This window comes from Pristiophorus japonicus, chromosome 16, assembly GCF_044704955.1.
Source record: "Pristiophorus japonicus isolate sPriJap1 chromosome 16, sPriJap1.hap1, whole genome shotgun sequence".
Lineage (NCBI taxonomy): Eukaryota > Metazoa > Chordata > Chondrichthyes > Pristiophoridae > Pristiophorus > Pristiophorus japonicus.
This window is the reverse complement of record NC_091992.1, coordinates 7,050,332-7,071,816: the sequence shown is the minus strand read 5'-3', so window position 1 is coordinate 7,071,816 and position 21,485 is coordinate 7,050,332. Positions and strand designations below refer to the sequence as shown.

The 21,485-nt window shown below is 42.5% G+C and overlaps 1 protein-coding gene across 3 annotated transcripts in view; it reads left to right on the top strand.

The window, feature by feature from the left end:
- Window positions 1-21,485, top strand: part of brip1 (BRCA1 interacting helicase 1) — a 533,845-nt gene that overhangs the window by 222,295 nt on the left and 290,065 nt on the right. For all 3 annotated transcript variants that reach the window (XM_070856933.1, XM_070856935.1, XM_070856934.1), the window contains exons 17-20: window positions 6,960-7,072; window positions 12,883-12,965; window positions 17,575-17,931; window positions 19,609-20,592. In XM_070856933.1, the coding sequence (XP_070713034.1) occupies window positions 6,960-7,072; window positions 12,883-12,965; window positions 17,575-17,931; window positions 19,609-20,592 (1,537 nt within the window). The remainder of the gene's footprint in view (window positions 1-6,959; window positions 7,073-12,882; window positions 12,966-17,574; window positions 17,932-19,608; window positions 20,593-21,485) is intronic.

Below are 21,485 nucleotides of genomic sequence, written 5' to 3'. Positions count from 1 at the left end.
TGGCAAAAATTATATTTTCATCTTTGCAGAAGAAATTGGCCCACAACAAAAGGGAGAGAAGTAGAACAGGAGGAGGGCCGCCAAATTTGCACCAACTATCACCCCTGGAACAGAGGATCGCTGCCTTGCTGAGTCGCACTTGCAGAAAAAGAATCAGCTCTGCACAAGCTGGGCCCACACGCGAGGGTGAGGGTCAATCATGAAAATGCTTCGTCATCCTTCAAATCAACCTGCTGACTGGCCTGCTACATGTGAGAGTACTCATTCCACCCATGAGTACTCTTTCCTGCTAACCATTTGACTGATCTGTTGTATTTTGCAGAAGAAGATAATACTGAACATCCTGAAGATCAACAAGAAGATCCAGATGCGTCCGCTCCAGATCAAGGCGGGTGGGGGGAGGAGGGGTCCGTGGATCTGTGTTCACAGGAGAATGCTGATCGCGATATGGATCAGTCCATGGTACGGGGCATCACTTTGCCAGACACCTCCATGAGCTCAGCCACGGCATTCCTTGGTTTCACACCTTCTGAGGTTGCGGGTGCCAGTGGCGGTGGTGGAATGTAGGTTGTAACACCCAGGGCCCCACCGTCCCAGCCTGCGCCTCGCACTGGAGGGATGCCGCTATGCAGACCCACGGCGAGGGGTAGGAGAAGCCGACCAGTCTCTCCTGAGATGCAGCCTTCATTAGATGTACATCAGGTTATGTCATTGGGTGAGGAGACCAATGCGCTTACCCGATCACTTGTGGCCGCTGTCAGTGGGGTACGTGATGAGGTTGCGACACTGTCGGGAGAAATATCAGCACTGAGGGCGGGCATGTCAGAGGGAGTGCAAATGATGGCAGAGGCCATGAGGGAGCTAGCTGCTGCAATAAGGCACATAGGCCTGACAATCAAATGCCACTCCCACTGCAATCCCCACACCAGCCTCTGTTGAGACTCAAATCCCCTCCCCATCACCGCCCCTATGAGGAAGTGCACATTCCCCGATATGTGGGTGAGAGATAGGTGCAGCCTTTCTTTGCTGTTGTTGTTGAAGTGCATTGTAAACTTCCCAATAAAAGATATTTTGCATTAAAACTGAATCATGTTCCATTAGCACCACACAACATTTAAGAACAACTGTAAAAAAAAATAAACATCCCTCACCCCTACAGTCATGCGTGCGGACTCCCCTAGCCCTGGCTAGCCGGTGCGTTCTGCGGTTGGCAAGGCAGGACTGCTCTATATTCAGCAGCTGATTTATCTTTCATTTATTTTGGATGATGTCATTTTGATGTGCTGATGCTTTAGAGGTGTTTAGTGCTTTAGAATCCTCTAACTTACCTCCACCCTCCCCCCCCCCCCCCCCAATCTATGGCTACCTACGCTGATTTCTTAAATGTAGGTAAGGTTTTTCTGTGCCTACAAAAGTGGCCACATATACTGGCCTAAGTTAGTTTGGAATAACTTTTAGCTGGCCAAATTTGCTTCCATGGCCAAAACAGGCGCAAGTGGCTGGTCACGCCCCCTTTTGGAGAAAAAAAACTAACCTTAAAAAAAAAAACCTAACGAACTGATTTGCACTGGAGCAAGTTAAATGGGGAAATTTGCGATTTTTAAGTTACTCCAAAAAAAGCAGGGTAACTCCTGGGGAAATTTGAGCCTGTAACCTATTTTGGCAAGAGTCCGTAGAGGGAAGTGACCGGGGCCCAAGAGAGGTGTGAATCTGGGGCCCAGAAGAAACGAGGGCCCGGAGCAGCACGGTCCAGCCCACACTGCGATACGTGTGTGCACTCGGTCTGTGCAACAGAGCTGGTCTCCAGTTAGTTTTGGGTAATTCTTGCCACTGGACCAAGACCTAGCTCTGTCGAGCCCGTGTGGTGGCTGGTGTGCCATGGTCAGCACACGTTAAAAAAATCCACGCACAGGCATCTTCCACCCTTCACCTTTCACAATGTAGTTCCAGATCTGGAATATTAGGTCCTTCATTGCAACACCTGTGTACCTTTTTGGCGTGGAAGCTTCGAGAGACTTCCTATGGTGGGGGGGATTTTGACATAACTTAATCTTTTAAAAAAAAAATTAAACACAGTTGCATGTGTCTGATTTTGTGTCTCTTTGATCATATATTTTACTTCTAACATTTTTCTGATGCTGACATCGCTACAAATGAAACTTTGTACTGTATCTAGTTGGGCATTTTCCTCATGGCTGTCAGTTGTAACTGATATTACTAATATAATTTCATAATAATAGCCCAGCAAAGCCCAGTCTGGTCACTGGTATACCTGCCAATTCCTGTCCTCAAGATATCCCCAAGGACTCCATTGCCAATGAATTAATTTTTGAACTGTAATAATTTGTTTTTGTAAGCAAATGCGGCAGCTATTTTACCCACAGAAAGGTCCCACAAATATCAATGAAATGAAGGGACTATTTCATTTGTATTAGTGGTTCTGGCTGTAGGATGAATGTCAGTGAGCATTCTGCTCTTGAAAAAAAAGTGAAGGATATTTTGTGTCCAGATATAGAGGGCCTTGGTTTAATCTCTCATCTGAAAGATGGCATCTCCGACAATGCAGTACTCACTCAGTACTGCACTGAAGTGTTAGCCTACATTAGATCTGAAGTAGGACTTGATCCCAGAACCTTGTGGCTCAGGGAAGAATGCTACCAGTGAATCAAGCTGACATTCAGTTACCAACTTTCAAATAATTGTAGCCATCCAGTTAAGTGCTAACTTATTAAGAATGGGACACAGATGGCAGTAATGTTCTTCATTTGCAGAAGCATTTTTAAAAACTAACAAACAGTAATGCATAAAACATATTTAAGTGAGGGGGTAAGAGACAACTCTGTTTTACCTAGCTCGGTGATGACAGCACTGGTTTCTCAAATTGATTCTTTGACTTAGTGAGACAATTGTTTCTGTGTAGTGAAAAAGTTGGATTTTATATATAAAATTAGCTTTTATGGAAGAGCAACGCTAATAAGCTTTGGTATGTTTGTGTTTTGCTTTTTTGAATTGAGAATTTTGACAATTGAGAGAAATCAGTATAAAGAACTCGCTTCACCCAGCTGTGCACAATCAAATCTACTTTCTGGCAGACCACTGCAATTTGGCCCTCCGGTTAAAACGGCACACTTGCCTGAGGTGCGCCGACTTTGTACTCCAAATACGGCGCCGAAAATTTACCTCGGTATTCTCCCTGTTCCGTGGACCGTTGTAGGCTTTGGCGTGGGGGGCGGAGCTACAGCCCTGCACCGGAAACCGTGCCGGCAGCTGCGCGCATGCGCAGTAGCTCCTCGCCCTCCCAGCGTATCCTGCAGGCTGTGAGCCTGACCCGACGCTCGCCGCCCCTATCCCTGGCCAAAGGGACGATCCGACGCTCGCCGCCCCTGTCCCTGGCCAAAGGGACGACCCGATACTCGCCGCCCCTGCCCCTGGCCAAAGGGACGACCCGATACTCGCCGCCCCTGCCCCTGGCCAAAGGGACGACCCGATACTCTTCAACAGCACTGCACTGGTAAACTATGCTGCACAACACACAGCCATGGTTGAAGTAAGTTAGGGGTGCTAGCAGGAGTTGTGTGTCTGTCAGACAGGTTCCCACGGAGTTCATGGAATCCTGTTGTTTAGCAGCACCAGCAACTGTGGTGAATCGCTTAGCAGAGTGTGCACAGTTGCATACATGAGCCGTTGGGACTCGCGTACAAGGAACATTTTTTTATAGCCAGGTGGGAAGGGTAGTGTTTTGTCTTTAAAGAAAAGTCCAGTTCTGATGCAGATAAATATATTTCTGTAATATTAAATTCTGAATTTTCGTAACAATAAGCTAGCAGCATAGAGCGAGGCTAGTGGTGATCTGAAATGTTAATAGGCTATCCAGAGATGGAGGTCATAGCTAGTCCAAAGACATGCTGGCATCGATGCTGCTTAATTTCAGTGAGAAACTCTCAGATCAATCTATCGTTTAACTAAATTTTGCATGTCGATATGTTGAAATGGACAGAGCATTTTAGACTATTAAAGATAGCTTTCATTTAATGTTGATAGGATAGCCAATCTGTGTGAACTAATGTACGTTGTATGCCCAGCCTTGAGCTCTTGGTGACAAGTTTTATTTTTTATTTATTTTTTAAAAATTTATTGTTGTTGATTTTTATGCTTTTTTAATGATTTTGTGAAGGTGTTTAGTGTTTTGCAAGGTCCTCTCACTTCCCTTCCCCCTGCCCCCCCCCCCCGCACCGCAATCTCTGGCTACTTGCGCTGATTTCTTAACTCTCCGCAAGGGTTTTCAGTGCAGCCACAAGTGGCCACATACGCTGACCTAAGTTAGTTTGGAGCAACTATTAGCTGTCCAAACTAGATTAAATAGCCAAATCAGGCATAGGTGGCTGGTAACGCTGCCTTTTGGGGAAAAAAACTAAACTTAAAAAAAATCCCAACTAACTCACTTACACTGGCACAAATTAACTGTGTAGAATGGGGATTTTTAAGATACTCTAGACAAATCAAGTTCCTCAAAAAAAAACAGAGGAACTCCTGGGGAAATTTGGGCTCTCAAAGTGCAGCATTCATTGTGATATGATGTGCATTGCTTTCTGGAACACTGTGCCCACTCCAGTTCTTGTACTGAAGACAACACAGTGCTACTCTACTTTGGGTCTTGCTAAAGGAAGAGCAGTTGAATTGAGTGTAACTTGCTGATTTTTGAGATAAATAAGCACGGGTAAAAATTGAACCACTTATTAGTGCATATGTGCATTGTGATTCTAAATGTTAATGTGCTGTTTTGATGGTTAGTTGCAGAATTGTTCATATGTTGCAATGAATGCAAAATCCATTGATTAAGTCATTTTTATCAGTACATTTAACTATGTTATCTATTTAATTACTGTTAATACTTAGGAGCTGTGTTTTTACTTGCTTCATAAACTCTGCCGACTTATTTTAGCTCTTAACATTGCCACATCTTTTTTCCTTGCTAACAATTATGAGTAAATTCTGTTGCTTTTCTTTTACAATTCCTGTATAAAATGTATCCCTAATTCTCACTTAAGCAACTAACTTTGACATCATATACCTGCAATTCTCATTTGTAAAAAATGACAGCTCAATGGAATCTAACCGAAGGAACATGAAATAGCTGAGAAACTTTCACAATAATTAAACACAGGAATGAGCAAAACAGAGCAAGGAATGATCCACTGGGGTTTAGTGTCCCTTTAACCCATTTAAGCATTGAGCTTGTATATTTCATCAATCAGATACAATAGCATTACCTGCTTTGTCGAGAAATCCATAGAGTAGCTTTCAAGGGAGCAAAAGAAAGAAAAATCAATATAATGCATCCCTTTATTGACTCAACATTGTGGTGCAGTCTTTGAGGTTCAACAATTTGTTGTGTTGTGACTTTTTCTGCTATATCATCTTAGACTTATTGTGAGCAGAAGTTCTGTGATTTTTTTTAAATTTGAAGAGTTTATGCGGTTTTTAAACTATGTCATCATGTTTATGTTTTTTGGTTTATGATCAGGAATTTCTGTTCTTTGTATGATGACATTAAAACTTGACTATCTAAAGGATGCCAAAAGAACATGTGTGTTCACATTTAATTATTTGGTGTACAGAATTGCGCAAAAAATCAAAGTGGATAATGTTTCACTATGCAGCTGTGAAAATAAACATTCAAATATTTGAATTGAATATATATTTTGTGTACACTTATGTAATACAGTACATATATGTCTTCTACTCTGCAGCAATGGCTCCCCTTCCTGCTCCTGCACTGTTACTTTTGGAGTTTCCCATGGATCTATTCTTGTTTCCTGGCCCTTGGCGACATGTAGATGTGGGGCCAGCTTCCACGTATATGTTGATGATACCCAGCTCTACCTCTCCACTACGTCTCTCAGCCTCTGCTGCCTCGGTGTTGTTAGTCTGCTTGGATGAATCATAGTTTTCTTTTAGCTAAAAATTGGTAATACCGTAACAGTTGTCTTCGGTCCCCAAATTCCATGTCCTTGCCATCGATTCCATCTCTCTCCCAGGCGACTGTCTCAGGTCGAACTACACTGTTCACAGCTTTGTTGCCTATTTAACCCTGAGCAGAGTTTCCAATCCCATACCCTCTTCATCACTAAGAGCCCCTATTTCCACCTCCGTAACCTCACCTGCCTCCGCCCCTCAGCCCATCTGCTGCTGAAACCCTCTTCCATGCCTTTGTCATCTCCAGATTTGACTATTCCAATGTTTTCCTGGCTAGCCTCCCATTCTTCCTTAATAATCTGTAGCTCATCCAAACTCTGCTGCCTATATCCTAACCCGCACCAAGAACCAGTGACCCGTCACCCCTGTCCTTGTTAACCTGCATTGGCTTCCAGTCCTTCAACGCCTCCAGTTTAAAGTTCTCATCCTTTTGTTTACATGCCTTCCTGGCTTTTCCCCTGCCTCTCTAGTCTCCTTTTAGACTTTTGTTAAAAGCCACCTCTTTAACCAAGCTTTTGGTCACCCTCCTAATATTTGCGCCTTTGGCTCAGCATCCATTTTCTTTACCTTGTGCCTCTGTGAAAGACCTTGGGGCCTTTTTATAATGTTAATGGTGTTATATAAGTGAAAACTGTTGTTGAGATATTTGGATTGTAGAAGTCTTACTGTAAACCACTTGCATAAAGTTCAGAAAGCAAAATACTGCAGATGTTGGAGATCTGTAACACAAACAAAAAACCATGGCGATGCTCAGCAGGTTAGGCAGCATCTGTCAAGAGAACACAAGTCAATTGATGTTTCATAAAGGGTTCAACAACCAAAATGTTGACGTGTTCTCTCGACAAATGCTGCCTAACCTGCTGAGTGTCTTCAGTGTTTTTTTGTTGCTTTTGTTTTATATAAAGTTCAGCCCCATTTCTGTTGTACATGTTTCAGCAATGTTAATGTGCAACTATTTGAATTGTGTTTTTTGTTCCCTCCAGGTTGAACTGAAACGGAAATATAATGACCAGCATTCACGGACACGGGGTCTGCTTCCCGGTAGTCAGTGGTATGAGATTCAGGCATTTCGAGCACTGAATCAAGCCCTAGGCAGGTAAGAGTTTACAGGTCAAGTAAAAAAAAAAACTCTAATCAGTCGGGTTTTGGGGAAGGAGCTAATATTGTAGGTTTTTGTTTCTAGTCCGTTAAGTAGCGTCCAGTGATTGGGAGAGGAACTGTAATTGTGTAGGCCAAAATCCTGAGAGGGAATATGCTATGCAGGCCTCAATGAAATGGATTTAGCAGAGCACGATTCTGGTAGAACTGCTTTGTGATAGGCCTTTACATGGTGTTGCAACAGTTGCATGGACATAAATAATCAACAAGTGTACTGTGGACAAATTTGCTTGCATATCATCCTGATATTAGGAAGGAAATAGGATTGCAGGTCATAGGTGCTAGTGTGAATGAATTTTAATTGATCATGGCATTAAAACTCAATAAAGTATGCCTAACTTTTGAATAGATGTCTAACTAGCCCACACCATAAAACACAACTTGGGCAGAACCTGGGCGTTTGCTGAATTACTCAATACTGTGTAACTATTGCAAACTCATTTACAAATAAGGGGCTCAATTTTCCCCAGTATTTGCGCCGTTTTTTTTGGAGCAGGCTGCTTTTTCTGGCCTAATTAAAAAATCCCCAGTTTCTCCAATCAATTTGCATCAGCGTAACTCAGTGAGTTATGAATTTTTTAAGTCAGTTTTTTTATCAGCCACCTACACCACTTCTGGCCATTTAGCGAAGTTTGGCCAGCTGAGAGTTACTCCAGTTCTGATTAGGCCAGTGTATGTGGCCTGTCCTGAAAAACCTTCCCGAGAGCTAAGGAAATCGGCGCAGATAAGGAAAGCAGTGCAGCAGATGCATGGACACAGTGAAAGAATTGAAAAACACATAGCAGCAACTTGCCTCCAACCCCGCCCGAAGACTGTCTGGTCTCATTCTCGGTCCCCGGTTCTCACACACGGGAAGGCTATCCGGTTCCATTCTCAGTCCCCGGTTATCACACACAGTCTGGACCCATGAGAGAGAGAGAGACCCGAACCGGCAACCGAGAATGTAGCCGGGCCGGACAGCCTTCGGGCGGGGTTGGAGGTAAGTTGCTGCTATGTGTTTTTTCAATTCTTTTAATGTATTTGGGAGCTGGCTATATGCTTCACTTTGCAATCTCAGCTCGCATTGTGTCCCTGGTTACCATGGCAGCCCGATCTGTTTGGCGCAGATCAAGGCTCCACCCCCCTCGGGTTAGGCCACGCCAAAATGAAGAGATACAACGGGGGAAACTTACAACACTTTTTTTGGCGTACTTGGGGGCCCCCAAAAATCGGGCGTGACTCTTCAAGTACGGCAAAAAAAATGCTTTGGGGAAAATTGAGCCCAAGAAGTGGTGCAGTCACTACACTGGATAGGTAAATTTTCTAGAATCAAATCCCTGAAAGCAAATTGTTCACCTGATTGCATTCTTTTTAAACAAACCACTTCTCACTGAGGAGTGTATATAGGTGATTTGGTTCCAGTCCTCTGCCACTACTGCTCCTAAGTTGATTATTGAGAGTGCAATAGAACACTTGCCCATTAATTTTTACCCCAATTGGGAGGCCTTCTGATCAGCCTCATTTCCAATAGTGCTGCAATGTGTCATGAAGCCATCTAATAGAATACTTTTATAATTGTGGGGATAAGTGAAGAGCAGTTTATGCAGTGAATCAAATGGCCAAAGTATTGCTAAATTAAGATTAAAACCAAAGTTTTAATAAATTCAAGTTACTTAAGCCTTAGAAAATATTTTCTTATGTACCATTGCTTCATAAAATTCTAGGAACTTACAGCACAGAAGGAGGCCATTCGGCCAGTCCATGCCCATGCTGGCTCTTTGAAAGAGCAACCATGCTTAGTTCCTCATGCCTGTTTTTTGTCCATAACTCTAAGTTCCTCATCTTCATGTATTTGTCAATTCCTTTTTAAAATTATTTATGGACTCCGCTTCCACCTATTCAAGTAGAGTTCATCATCTCCCTTCTAGATCTTTTGCCAGTGATTTTGAATCTATGACCTCTAATTATTGACCCACTCGCCAGAGGGAATATTTTTTTCCCTACTTTATCAAAACCTCTCATCTTGAAAACCTCTATTAGGTCACCTCTTAACCTTCTCTATTCCAAGGAGAACAGCCCTAATTGTTCCAACCTCTCAACTGAAGTCCCTCATCTTTGGGAACATCCTGGTAAACCTCTTTTGTACCTTTTCTAATGCTTTTACATCTTTCCTGAAGTGCAGTGCCCAGAATTGTCCACAGTACTCCAGCTGAGGTCTAAGCAGTGATTTTAATTTTATTTGAAATAATTTAGTTACATTTTAAAACATTTCTGTTCATACTTTCTAACCTACCGTTTCCCTTTTACATGTACCTTCTCATAGTTCTACCTCTGTCTTAACAGGAAGAGAGGTATAATATGCAATGCAGACTTTAATTTGCTCGTATTTGGTTGACCTGTGCACTTGTGTCAGGATGGACTGGTCCTATTGGATTTCCCTAACTTTCCTTCCTTTCTCTCCCACCCGGTGGAACCCTGTCAGTGCTCCATGTAGCAGCCCTGTTGAACCCACCTTTGCATTTAGATGTTTGATGGGGGGGGGGTGGGGAAATCAGTTGATCTTTATTTGTAAATCATAAGGCAAGGTAACACAATGACTCGCATGATAACCTCGTCATTCCCCCCAACTGGAAAGCCCCTACCAATGCTACTCTTAACAGCTGCTAGGTAAAATCCTATGGTAAAATCCTAATGTATAATCTAGAATACCCCAACTATAATAGTAAATGTTGTGATGAAATAAAAATCAGTTCTGTAAATTGACAACATACAGCTCCTCTGGAAATGTCAACATTATTTTTGGAAGCACCTTTTCATGTCTGTCGTCTCCCCCCACCTTTATCTAAAACACATTATAGTGAGACCTGTAGCTTAGGTGAGGTGCATTAACCAATACCACCTCACTTGCACCAACTGAGTTGTACTTCCCCAGTTAACTCCACTGTACAAGCATATACACGGAACAGTAATATACATGCGTACCTTGTGTGCACAGAAACATTCTGAGTTTTGGAGTAAACATTGAGAAGATGCAGCCTACTTCATTTAGCCACAATCATTCAAATCTGATGGGTGGGGAATCACACGAGAACCTCAATGCAGTTAAAGCAGTTTCATAGGGCCCAAGTTTCGAGCTGCGCCTAGAACGGCGCAGTCCCGACCTGGACGCCCGTTTTTCGCGCCACAAAGTGCGCCTAAAAAAAACCTCCAAATTCTCCACCTCCCTGCAGGTCCTCTGGCCCTCGACGCAGCGCAACAGGAGCTGTAGGGGGCGGAGCCAGGTCCCTGCGCCGAAAACAGTGCCGGGACCTCTGCACATGCGCGCTACAGTGGGCACGCAAGTGCAGTAGCTCCAGGCGCCCAAAACTGTGTGGGAGGGGCCGAAGCACGCAGCCCCTAGCCCTGGCCGAATGGCCTCACTGGGGTTGCGTGAATAAGGCTCCTCCCACGGCCAGCTCCTGCTTCCTCCCGACCTGACTTGATTCCCGCCTCCGGGCCCGACACTGACCCGACTCCCGCTCTCCCCCCCCCCCCGCCCCCGGACCGCACCCAAGCCAACTCCCGCACCCCCCCCCCCCTGCCCCCGGACCCGACTCAACCCCCCCGGACTGGACCCGACCCGACTCCCACTCCCCCCCCCCCCCCCCCTCCGGACCGGATCCGACCCGACTCCCGCTTCTTCCCCCCCCTCTGCCCCTGGGCTGGACACGACCCTCTCTCTCCCCGACCCCCCCGGATTGGACCCGACCCGACTCCCGCTCCTCCCCCCCTGCCCCCACCTCCGGACCGGACCCGACACTGACCCGACTCCCGCTTCCCCCCCCTGGACTGGACGCGACCCGACTCCCGCTCTCTCCCCCTGCCCCCGCCTCCGGACCCAACACCGACCCGACTCCCGCGTCCCCCCCCCGGACTGGACCCGACCCGACTCCCGCTCCCGCCCCCCCCGGACTGGATCCGACCTGACCTCCCTCCCCCCGACCTGACCTCCCTCTCCACGACCTGACCTCCCTCTCCCTCTCTCCCCCCGACCCGAACCGAAACAACCTCCCTCCCACCACCCCCCCGACCCGCGCTCCCCCCGACCCGACCCAACGCCACCTACCTGTAAATCTGGTACTGGGGACAGGCCCTGCCCGAAGTCTCGGGCCCGGCCCGTTCAGCCTCCCTCCCCCTTCTCCTTCCCCCCGTCCCCCAATCTCCTACCCCCCCCCCAATCTCCTTCCCCCCCATCTCCTTTCTCCTCCCCCATCTCCTTTCTCCTCCCCCTTCCCTCCCTCTGCTCCCCCCCTCTCTCCCTCTACCCCCTTCCTCCCCCTCCCCTCGCTGTCAAAAACACAGACACTGACAGACAGAGAATGAGAGACACACACAGACAGACAGAGAGATAGAGACACTGACAGAGACACACTGGGGAGGGCATCCCAGCACGCTGTTGGCGGGCTCCTGGTGCTGCAGTCGGTAAGTAGAAAATGTTTTATTTATTGATTTTAAAAAAAAATTATTTCTTATTAATTTTTTTGGATTGATTTATTGATGTATTTATCATTTATTATTGATGATGGCTCTTTATTTGTAAAACGGAAGTGTTTAATGTTTGTAAACTTCCCTTTAAACCCCCCCCCCCACCATTCCCTACGCCTGATTTGTAACCTACGCCTGATTTTCTAAAGTGTAGACAAGGTTTTTTCGAGCGTACAAAAATCTTCACCTACTCCATTCTAAGTTAGTTTGGAGTAAGTTTTCACTCACGAAACTTTGAAAACAGGCGTAAGTGGCCGGACACGCCCCCTTTTGAAAAAAAAAAATTCTGTTCCAAAGTGAAACTGTTCTAACTGACTAGAACTGGAGCAAACTAAATGACGAGAATTCCGATTTCTAAGATACTCCGTTCTACACCAGTTGCTCCTAAAAAATCAGGAGCAAATCATGTGGAAACTTGGGGGCCGTAATGTGTATCGTTATTCTGATGCTGTGATATGCATTGGATTCTGGCACACTTCACCTCCAGTTGTTTTACTCAAGACAGCACTTTATTTATGTTTGTGCATGCAGGATGCATAAAAGGCCATTAGGCCCATACATGGTTGTGCCATCTTTTGGATGTTTCCATCCCTATATACAACCTTCCTTTCCCCCTACCACCTGGGAGAAGTGGGGGCGGGCGCGGAGGGGGAAAGACGTGTAGGAAGTTGAGGATCCCTCTATCAAAAACTCCTCGGCTGCCTAAGGCCGATCAAATAAGCCTCAGTTGCATTAATTATTTTCTAGAATGATCTATTCTTGGCTTCCATTTGTGACCATCCTTTTTTTTTAAAGAAGATAAACCTATAACCTTGTTGAAGGAATGTAAAGAAACAGTCTGAACTACCTCCTCTAGAATCCTGTTTACAGATCAATCACCCTCTGAAAAGTAAAAATTTCCGGACATCTGACCTCACTCCCTGCTTCCACAGTTTCTATGGGCTGCCCCTAGTTTTACTCATCCTTAGGATCTCAAACATGCATCTACTTTTATTATCCTTACCGTTAACATTTGAATCAGATCCCCTCTAGATCTTCTTCATACTGAAGGATGAGCATAACTTGCATTGCAAATGGTGCAACTTCTCTGGGGCTCCAAAGATGAAGTGTTCTTTTATCATACTCAGTATCAGAAATGTACAGAAAATCAGTCTCTATTTTAAAAGCTGAAACTATTATTTAGTATGGAGAGGGATAATTTTGTTAGAAAATAATTGCTAGCAGATTACATTTACTCACTTCCAGGTGCATTCGACACAAGAATGACTGGGGAGCACTGATTCTGGTTGATGACCGATTTAGAAGTAATACCAAAAAGTATATAACTGGTAAGGTACTATTGTGGAGTCTTTTTAATGCTTTTGTTTTCAAAGTAATTATAATTTGGTGAGCTCTGGCTTTCTTTAGGGACTATTCAGTTAGTTGAGGAGGATGGTTATTGTTCTGCATACTTTATAATAAATGATGAAAATGACTATTTTAATATTACACTTTTAGGAGGGGTTATAGAAAAGGTTGTACTTTGTGAAAAGATGAAAATTATGAATTCCTTCTTACAATGCCATATTCTGTTTGTTTTTTTTAAATTATTTATATATTCTTTTTACGTGATTGCTCCACACCATGCTGCTCCACCATATGAACATAAAAAATACAGATGGGTGCGACACAATGGCACGCCAAATTGCTGCAATATGCAGTATTGGAGTGCAAGTTCAAACCCATAAATCCATATCTGTTGAGTTTTGAGTCTCACCGTTACAATGACGAGGAGGCTGCTGGGAAGGGAGTGATGTGACTGACTCATTCCAACTGCTTTCAGGTTTATCATTCTTTGCTTAGAAGTATTTTGAATTGGCTTGGTGCATCAGCAGATGGTTCTTTCTGAGATCAGAGATTTGTGTACATGGGTTTTCAAGACACAAACCTGAATCCTGTCACTCTTATTGCATTTGTGTATTATCTCACGTCACCAGGCCTCTGCATTTCTACATGATCTTCATTTTAAAAAGTGACTTCAGACTTAAAGATACATTTCTATGAAAGCCTTTTTTGGTCAATGATGGCTATTTCCAGAAAGTAAAAAAATATATTCTCCATAGTTGCTATGGGCTGTCAGGAAGGATTGCAAATTGGACGACTTGATCAACCCACAATGCTCTTGTATACCTCCATAGCAGCCACTTAGAAAAATTTATGAGCATTGTCAAGGAAGAAGTTAATTGCTGTCTTCTTTGCTGTCTTCTTGGTCAGAAGAGGTGTGTGGGTTGGTATCACCTAAAAAAGGGAGATAAATAGTTAATTGCTGTCTTCTTTGCTGTCTTCTTGGTCAAAAGAGGTGTGCGGGTTGGTATCATCTAAAAAAGGGGAGTTAAATATTTGCTTAAATTGGACAAATAAAAAGCTGGAATGTTGTTCAGTGGAATTGCTGGATCAAACTGATAACTTGCTCTAAAACATTGCATGAAAATTGTGAATGTCAAATTACTGCCCTTTTGTCACTGGATGGTGCTATAGCTCTGTTTTGGTGTTCTGATTTTGAAAATAATGTGAAACAGCTGCTTGAGATATGACTCGATAATAAAAATTTTATTTGCATCGGATTCTTAAGTAATGCTGTGGTTACTTGCCAATGCAATGGAATTTTATCTGAAAACACAAAGTTATATAATGTGTGTTATACTGAGATTATGCCACATTAACCTTTTTCTCTGCTGAATAAACAGGAGCGCCTTATGATTAACACAGCAACTGCAATGATCTAATGCTTTAAGGGTTAAGGAAAATAGTTGTTCCTAGTGTACCCATGAGTGTCTGACTTGTAAAATTTTATAGAGCACATGAGCACCTGTAAATTTTTAGAGGGTACACGCAAGTGAAATGTTTGACTTTAGAATTCCATGCATTTGATAATAGGAATTCCTCCAAATGCAACGAGGGAGTTAGGAGGTTCAGTTATTTTACAAAAGGTTTCTTACGTCCTTTTCCTGCATTTTATTTTCTTGCCTTTTTTAGATTCCCTTGCACCACGCACATTTCGGAAGCTGTTTCCAATGTGCTTCTGAGTAAGTCAGTAAGAGGTGGCCTCCTACTTGCCCTCCAACCCCTCCTTGTGAGAAAAAGTTAAAGTAAATCTCTTTTCACTGTTCCAACAATATGCCTTGGCTTCAACTTCAAAGGTGCACCCTCTAATACACAAGTGTGTTGTTTTCATTTCCTATACCAGCTATTCTTAAGGGCTCTCTGAGTCAACTTCCAATTAGTGCTGAATAATGGGCACTTTTATGCTGTGGATTCGTGCACGAAGCACTGGATCAACACTGCCCCAGTTCAATTCAGTTAAAACCTTTCAAGAGAGATTTTCATCCCATTAGTATAGGCTGAAACTCCCAACTTGTGTTCCACAGGTGAAAGGGCAGTGTGCAAACCTACAGCGCCAACCAGCCTTTGACTGGATGACTTTAAGGGTTCCATTAGTACCCAGGACTGGGAATGGAAAAATTGGCCAACGTTCCTCCTGCTGATCCATTGACTCCTGCGGCGGCGGGGGGGGGGGGGGGGGCGCATATGACGGAAAGTGCATGTGTTGATCTCTGGTAAAAATATGATGGGTCTTGGCTGTGATGCTCCATATGGTTAAATAGTCTTCTGCCTTCCACCACCCTCTGTCGAGGCTCATACATGAATAATAGCCACTTGCGAGAGGAACAAGAGGGAAAACAGTAGCTCTGGAACTAGTGAGCAGTCAACATCTTCAGGAGGGGAAGGAAGAAAATTAATGAGAAATGAGTGGGGTGAATTAAATGTGCAGAAAATAAAACATCAGTTGACAAAAAACAAACAGTGCCAACTGTAAAAATAAACAAATGTGGCAAATAATAGTTCCATGATTGCAAATCTGTACAAAATAAATAATAGTGCCCCATTGCAGAGCTCAGTGAACAACCTGGACAGTGAATCCTCCTAACTGTCTCCCTGCCTGCAGTGAGTGACCTGCTACAGCTCTTGGCTGTCAGAGTTGTAGTCTGGTAGATGGAAAGACCTCCTTAATGGAGGAGTACAGGACAGAATGACTGACTGCCAAGATGTCCGTTATAGGTTCCTGTGGTGCTAAAAGTGAGGGCAGTGTAGGCGTTCACTGCCAGTGCATTGCTGATAGCAAAGTCAACGCAGGCCTTTTTGACTCGGGTGGCAAATCTCGGTCATAGCTTTCCTGAGGAGTCTGAGCCTCCTTATGCACTGCACCTCAATTATTACCAGATAACTGACTCTGATGTGGTAGACCTACTACCTGTTGTGAGTTGTGCACCTCCTACGTGCTGAACTCCCAAGTTGGCGTCTCTTCCTCCCATTCCGCTGTGCTCACAGACTGACCTGTTTTGCTCCTGGGCTGACCTCTTCAAATCCACTGTGATATACCCATCAGTACCTACCGCCCCTGTGCTGCAGGCCAGAAAATTCTGTTATTTTCATTTTCTTTACTGCTATGGCAGTTTTTGAAAATATTTCTTTAAGTTCAGTAATGGAAAAAAAATATTCACTTTTCAATGTATCTACCTAGCTGTGGAATTCTGCATGGGTTCAACATTAATGACCTTTAGCAAGATGTTAGCTTGTTAAATGAATCTTTCTTTCCTTTGATTAACTTTTTGTAAACAAACTCCTTTTTGAGAGGGTACAAATGCTCAGAGCAGGGCTAAAATTAGCCAAATTATTGCATGACACTTTATTTCAACAATCCACTTTTCATGTCTTTTTTTGCTAAGTTTAGCAAATGCAGAAATGACGATAGAACTCCAGTACTGGTGCATAACTCGGGTTCAGAGATCATAAAAACCACCGTGAGAGGCCAATTTACGCACGTATGCTAATTTGACTCAACCAATACTCAAACTTTATTCTACTCAATCTTTTTTACTGCTCACTTGGTTGAAAATACATTTATTGGAGCCACTCTAATAGCAGACAGCATTTCACTGAGTAGCTGCAATTGTTGCAGTTTCAACTGTTGAACCAGAAAAGTAATTTATATGAAAACATTCATTGGAATAATAGTTGGTTTAGAGTGCGTTATAATCTCTACATGGAGATTAACCAAGCATGGATAGGCTGTTTAAAGGGAATGCTAAGCAGAGACAAGGTGACTTTACAAAACAGCACGAGTTGAGAGAAAATAACACGCAAAATAGAAGAAAATAACTTTTTAAGTGATTTCATATATTTTAACAAAACTTTAAGCACAAATCATTTGCATACAAATATATAAAATACAAAATAAATAAAAGTCATTTTCTAAACTGTATCAATGTATGTGAGTTAACAATCACAATTGTAACTGCTGGGAAACTGCTGTGCCTTGTTTTTGTATGAGTAAACATAGAAAGTTGTGAGGGTAAAAAGAAAAGATTTTAAAACCATTTTGGGTTTTTATGACTTTGGTAAAAAGCCTATATAATTAATTAAGCATTTTACAACTTTGGGCTTTGGTGCTGCAGTGTTTGCAGTAGTGGCAGGATTTGAAATGAAGTGGATAAAGAGTGGGATTGAAAGTAAATACAGTTTTTTTTTTGAATACGTTTGCTGTAAATTATCTGTTACAAATTAATACGGAGAGCACTGGTTGGACAAGCAGCATTATTTTAAAAATTGTACCAATTTATTCAAATCTTGAGGATTTTAGAAATAAATTTCAATAACATGCCTACATTGAAAAGAAGGATAAACCATTATAATGATTGAGTGCATGTTTGCTTTAGGTTTAAATTAGATTGTTTTTCACAAACTTCTGTTTAAACATCGCGTTTCTGATTCACAATAAGTGTGACGCGACATAAAATCTATAACTCATTTTCTAGAATGATTGTCCTCTGTTTTAGATGCTATTTTGCTCATTCTTTTTTAAATTTTCACTGATATTTACTTTTTGTTTAATTATAGGTCTATCAAAGTGGATCCGTCGACAGGTCCAACACCATCCAAACTTCAACTGTGCATTGGATTCATTGTGTGTGTTTTCCAATGCTCACCAGAAGGGTGCTGGTCATTTACCCAAGATCGTCAATGCAATACCTGCTATTACCACAGAATATTCAAATGAAGGTTTGTCAAAGCCTGCACTTGTTGAGAACAAGGATTATCGGTCACAGATTGTCAACACACAAGGCTGCTTGGAAAATGATATTCCGAAGTGCACCCCACCTAATGCTAGCCCAGCAAACCAGACGACTAGTCCTAGTGCCATTCCTACACCTCCCTTCAGTGACACCAGTAAGACGAGCATGACAGAAATATCTGGTTAGTATTAATAAAGCACCATTCATTTCAACAGGCAACTTAATGGGTTGGTATGACCCATAAGAAAACAGTATAAAGATTTTTAATATTAGGGGAAGGGTCTTGTATGTATTTTAGGTGAGGAATAACAGTGGAATTTGTTCCCTCACTTAGAACCAAAATGCTGTCTACCTTTCACCAAATAGGTATAACTCAGTAGAGATAAACCTGTTTCTCTACTGCTCTGACAAAAGTGCCTCAATTTGCAACTTCAGAGAAGAGCCTCCTCATCACTCCCACCTGAATGAGATTATTGGAGTTTTGATAAGTGACATTGAATTTGAGTTATTTTGAGCCTGTGAAACTAATCTGGTGTTGAGCAGAAGAAGCCAAGACCGTTTTTTCCCCTCTTGAATGACTATCACCCATGGGATAGTATTGATTGTAGGCTGAAATAGTCCATGTCCCATATCACTTCATGCTGACCACTGAAGGACTTTGCATGACAGTGAGTGGACTGCAAGGGTCAAGTTGTGCTAAATTATTTTCTAATTGATTTAAGACAGTTATGCACTGAATTATGTAAAATTAGAATCTGCCAACAAACTCAATCGACTTTGTTTTTCATTTATAAACTCCTCCACCCACCCACCCACAACCAACCCACGTTCTTATTGCTACCACTGCTGGCGAAGGCAAGATATTATGGGTTGTAGGCTGTTTTACGCCCATCGACAGCCTTGCTCTCAAATCAGCTAACAGTGGTTATGATTCTTGTGGTGGGGTTGGTTCTGTTGGCTTTCTTTCCACTCCCTCTCCCCAGATGTGGAACACTCAGTCACTCGCTAAGTGCTTTGCACATGATCTGGCTCACTAATTTTTTTGAATTTGAATATTGATTTGGATCATCAAAACTTTGGTACAGAAGAAAGCTATTCAGTCCATCTTGCCTGTTCTAGTGCTGGCTTTCCCATTGGAACTATCCATTCTAACTCCATTTCCTGCTCTTTTCCTCCTTCCTGTAAATGTGTTTTTTCTTCATGTTTATTTAATTCCTTGTTCAATGTCTGTATTGACTGTGTTCAATACTTGGGGTAATGCATTCCATATTTTAATAAACTTTTTTGTAGGGGAAAATCTTTCTAACTTTCTCCTTTATGCTTCCTATGCTAATCTGGAGTTTATGCACCCGTCCCTTTATTACCAATTCACCAAAGAGTGGACATAATCTTTCACTATTTACCTTTTCAAACCTTGTCACAATTTTGAACAGTTCGATGAGGGTTCTTAACCTTCATTTGATCAAATGCAGCTCAATGTCTCTCCATAACTTTCATCCTTTCATCCCTGATATCATTCAAGTGTATCTAGCTGTTCTTTTACAGTGTCTCGAGTATATCCTTTCCGTAATGCTGTGCCCAAAATCTCGCCGATTACTTTACAACAATGGCTTTATTTGAGAGTTCAGTACTCCACTGGTGATTAGTAGGCTTCTCTGAGCTTGCTTAAGATGATCCTTTACAGCAATCATGATTTGAGTGCATGGTGTATGACCGAGCGCTCAAAATCAAAATTTTGATCATGCTTTTATTTCATTTTTTGCAGTAGATTTTACATAGTTGTGAAAAGCGAATGTTCGGGTAAAATTGCACTGTACTGACATTTCATGGCTTTTGATAATTGTTGCTTGGCTTACAGATAACGAGGAAGCTAATTCTGTTCCAACCATAGTTACCAAGACTCCGCTCTTCAGAAGTGCTAGTATCAAAGCGAAAAATGTAAAAAATTATGACACAAAAAATGTGGCAGGATCTATCATGCAGTATTTCAAAAAAAGACCCCTGACTTCAACACCTATGCGGACACCATCCACACAGTCGCATTTTCCAACTATTCAGTTCATGCAAGATGATCATGATAAGAACATGCTGTGTAACTCTATTAGCCAGAGACAGCACAAAACAGAAATAACTTCTGTTCAGTTTGAGACCATGTTGCAGAAAGATACTTATACATCAATAAACATCAGCGAAAATGTATTGTTAAATGCAGTAAAATGTGAAGTACAGGATAATGAGGAAAACCAAACTGCTTATGACAGTACAGGAAATTCTTATAACAGCTCCATGGCTGTATCACCCTCCTCTGTTGCGGGTTTGTTATGTGAGGATGAGGCAGAGGTGATGGGAATAGCACCCTTGGTTGAAACTGATATGCAGCAGCCTGCAGAGGAAGAAGAGGATGTTAGGGAGGATGAGACATGGTGTTTCACCCCTGAGCTTTTTGACCAGGATCCAGAGGAAGAATGTTTAGAAACAGCAAGGGTGGATAGTTCACCAGACGCTGTCAAAGCTGATGATATCTGCTGTTGTGCTGCTGCACTTGAGAACATAGGAACTGAATGCGTGGAAATGTTTCAGAGTACAAATGGAGGACCCAGCTACTTTGAAAAGCTGACAAAATCCAATGGAAACGATATAACGCATTTTGAGCAGAAGGAAGATAATCTCACCAGGCGGTGTTCCAACTTGGAATTTAAAGACAAAAATGTACCCGAATTAGCTATGCTGATAGATGAGGAGGAAGATGTCAGTGTCGGATATCAGCACGTCGACGAGCTAGCAAAAACTGACAAAGTAGCAAAGAGCAGGAATCATAGGCTGTCCAGATCTAGAAATAAAGGTACAAGCTTAATAACTGAGAATATATGTACGCAGCACCTAAGTGTCACTAAAGACAATAACTAACAGGAAACACATATATATCCTATTCTATCATGCTGGCTCATTCTGATTTAAGAATACACCAAGCTATTTAATATAATTTCTTCTTCTGTAGTTTTTTTAATGTTTTGGTTAAGATGAGGAATGTTCATGGTGGGGAATAGAACATCCTCTCACTTCAGCCACCCTGTGCAGCATCATGTCAGATATAGTATGGGAAGATCCCTCCACACTGTCCCAGCAGTACACTTCAGTCCCAACCTCTGAAGTGCTTTTCCTACTGCACCACCATTTAAAATTTTTCATTTCACAAATAATATGGACCTCGCTGTATATGAGAATCAATGAATCCCAAATTTGGAGTGATTTTGTGCTGTAGGCTATTGCCGGCTATAAACTAGGCTTAGATTTCCCGAACTGAGATTTCCTTAACATCATTTCACATCACACCTGCAAAGGCACCAGACAAAATGATTAGGTAATGACACTAGTAAATCCGAGGCATACAAGAACAATAGATTTAAGTGCGTTTTAAATGGAAATTAATCATAACAGAATTCCATTGGATTCTGTTAGTTCACTCAGTAAGGAGGCATCCCAATGTGCTAAAGACATCTGGTGGCAGTAGTACAATATTATGCAGTTGCAAAAAGCACATTTACTGAGAGATTTTGTTAACAAGTTGTTTATCTGTGGGCTAGACATCCAAAAGTTTGATCTTAAAACAGCAATGGACTAAAATAGGGAACTAAAGATTCATTCATAAATAAGATTAGATTTTTTAAAAAGCAGGTAGCCATTGTCTTTTCCACTACAGCGAATGGAAATAGTTTTGTGCTATGATAATGTTTG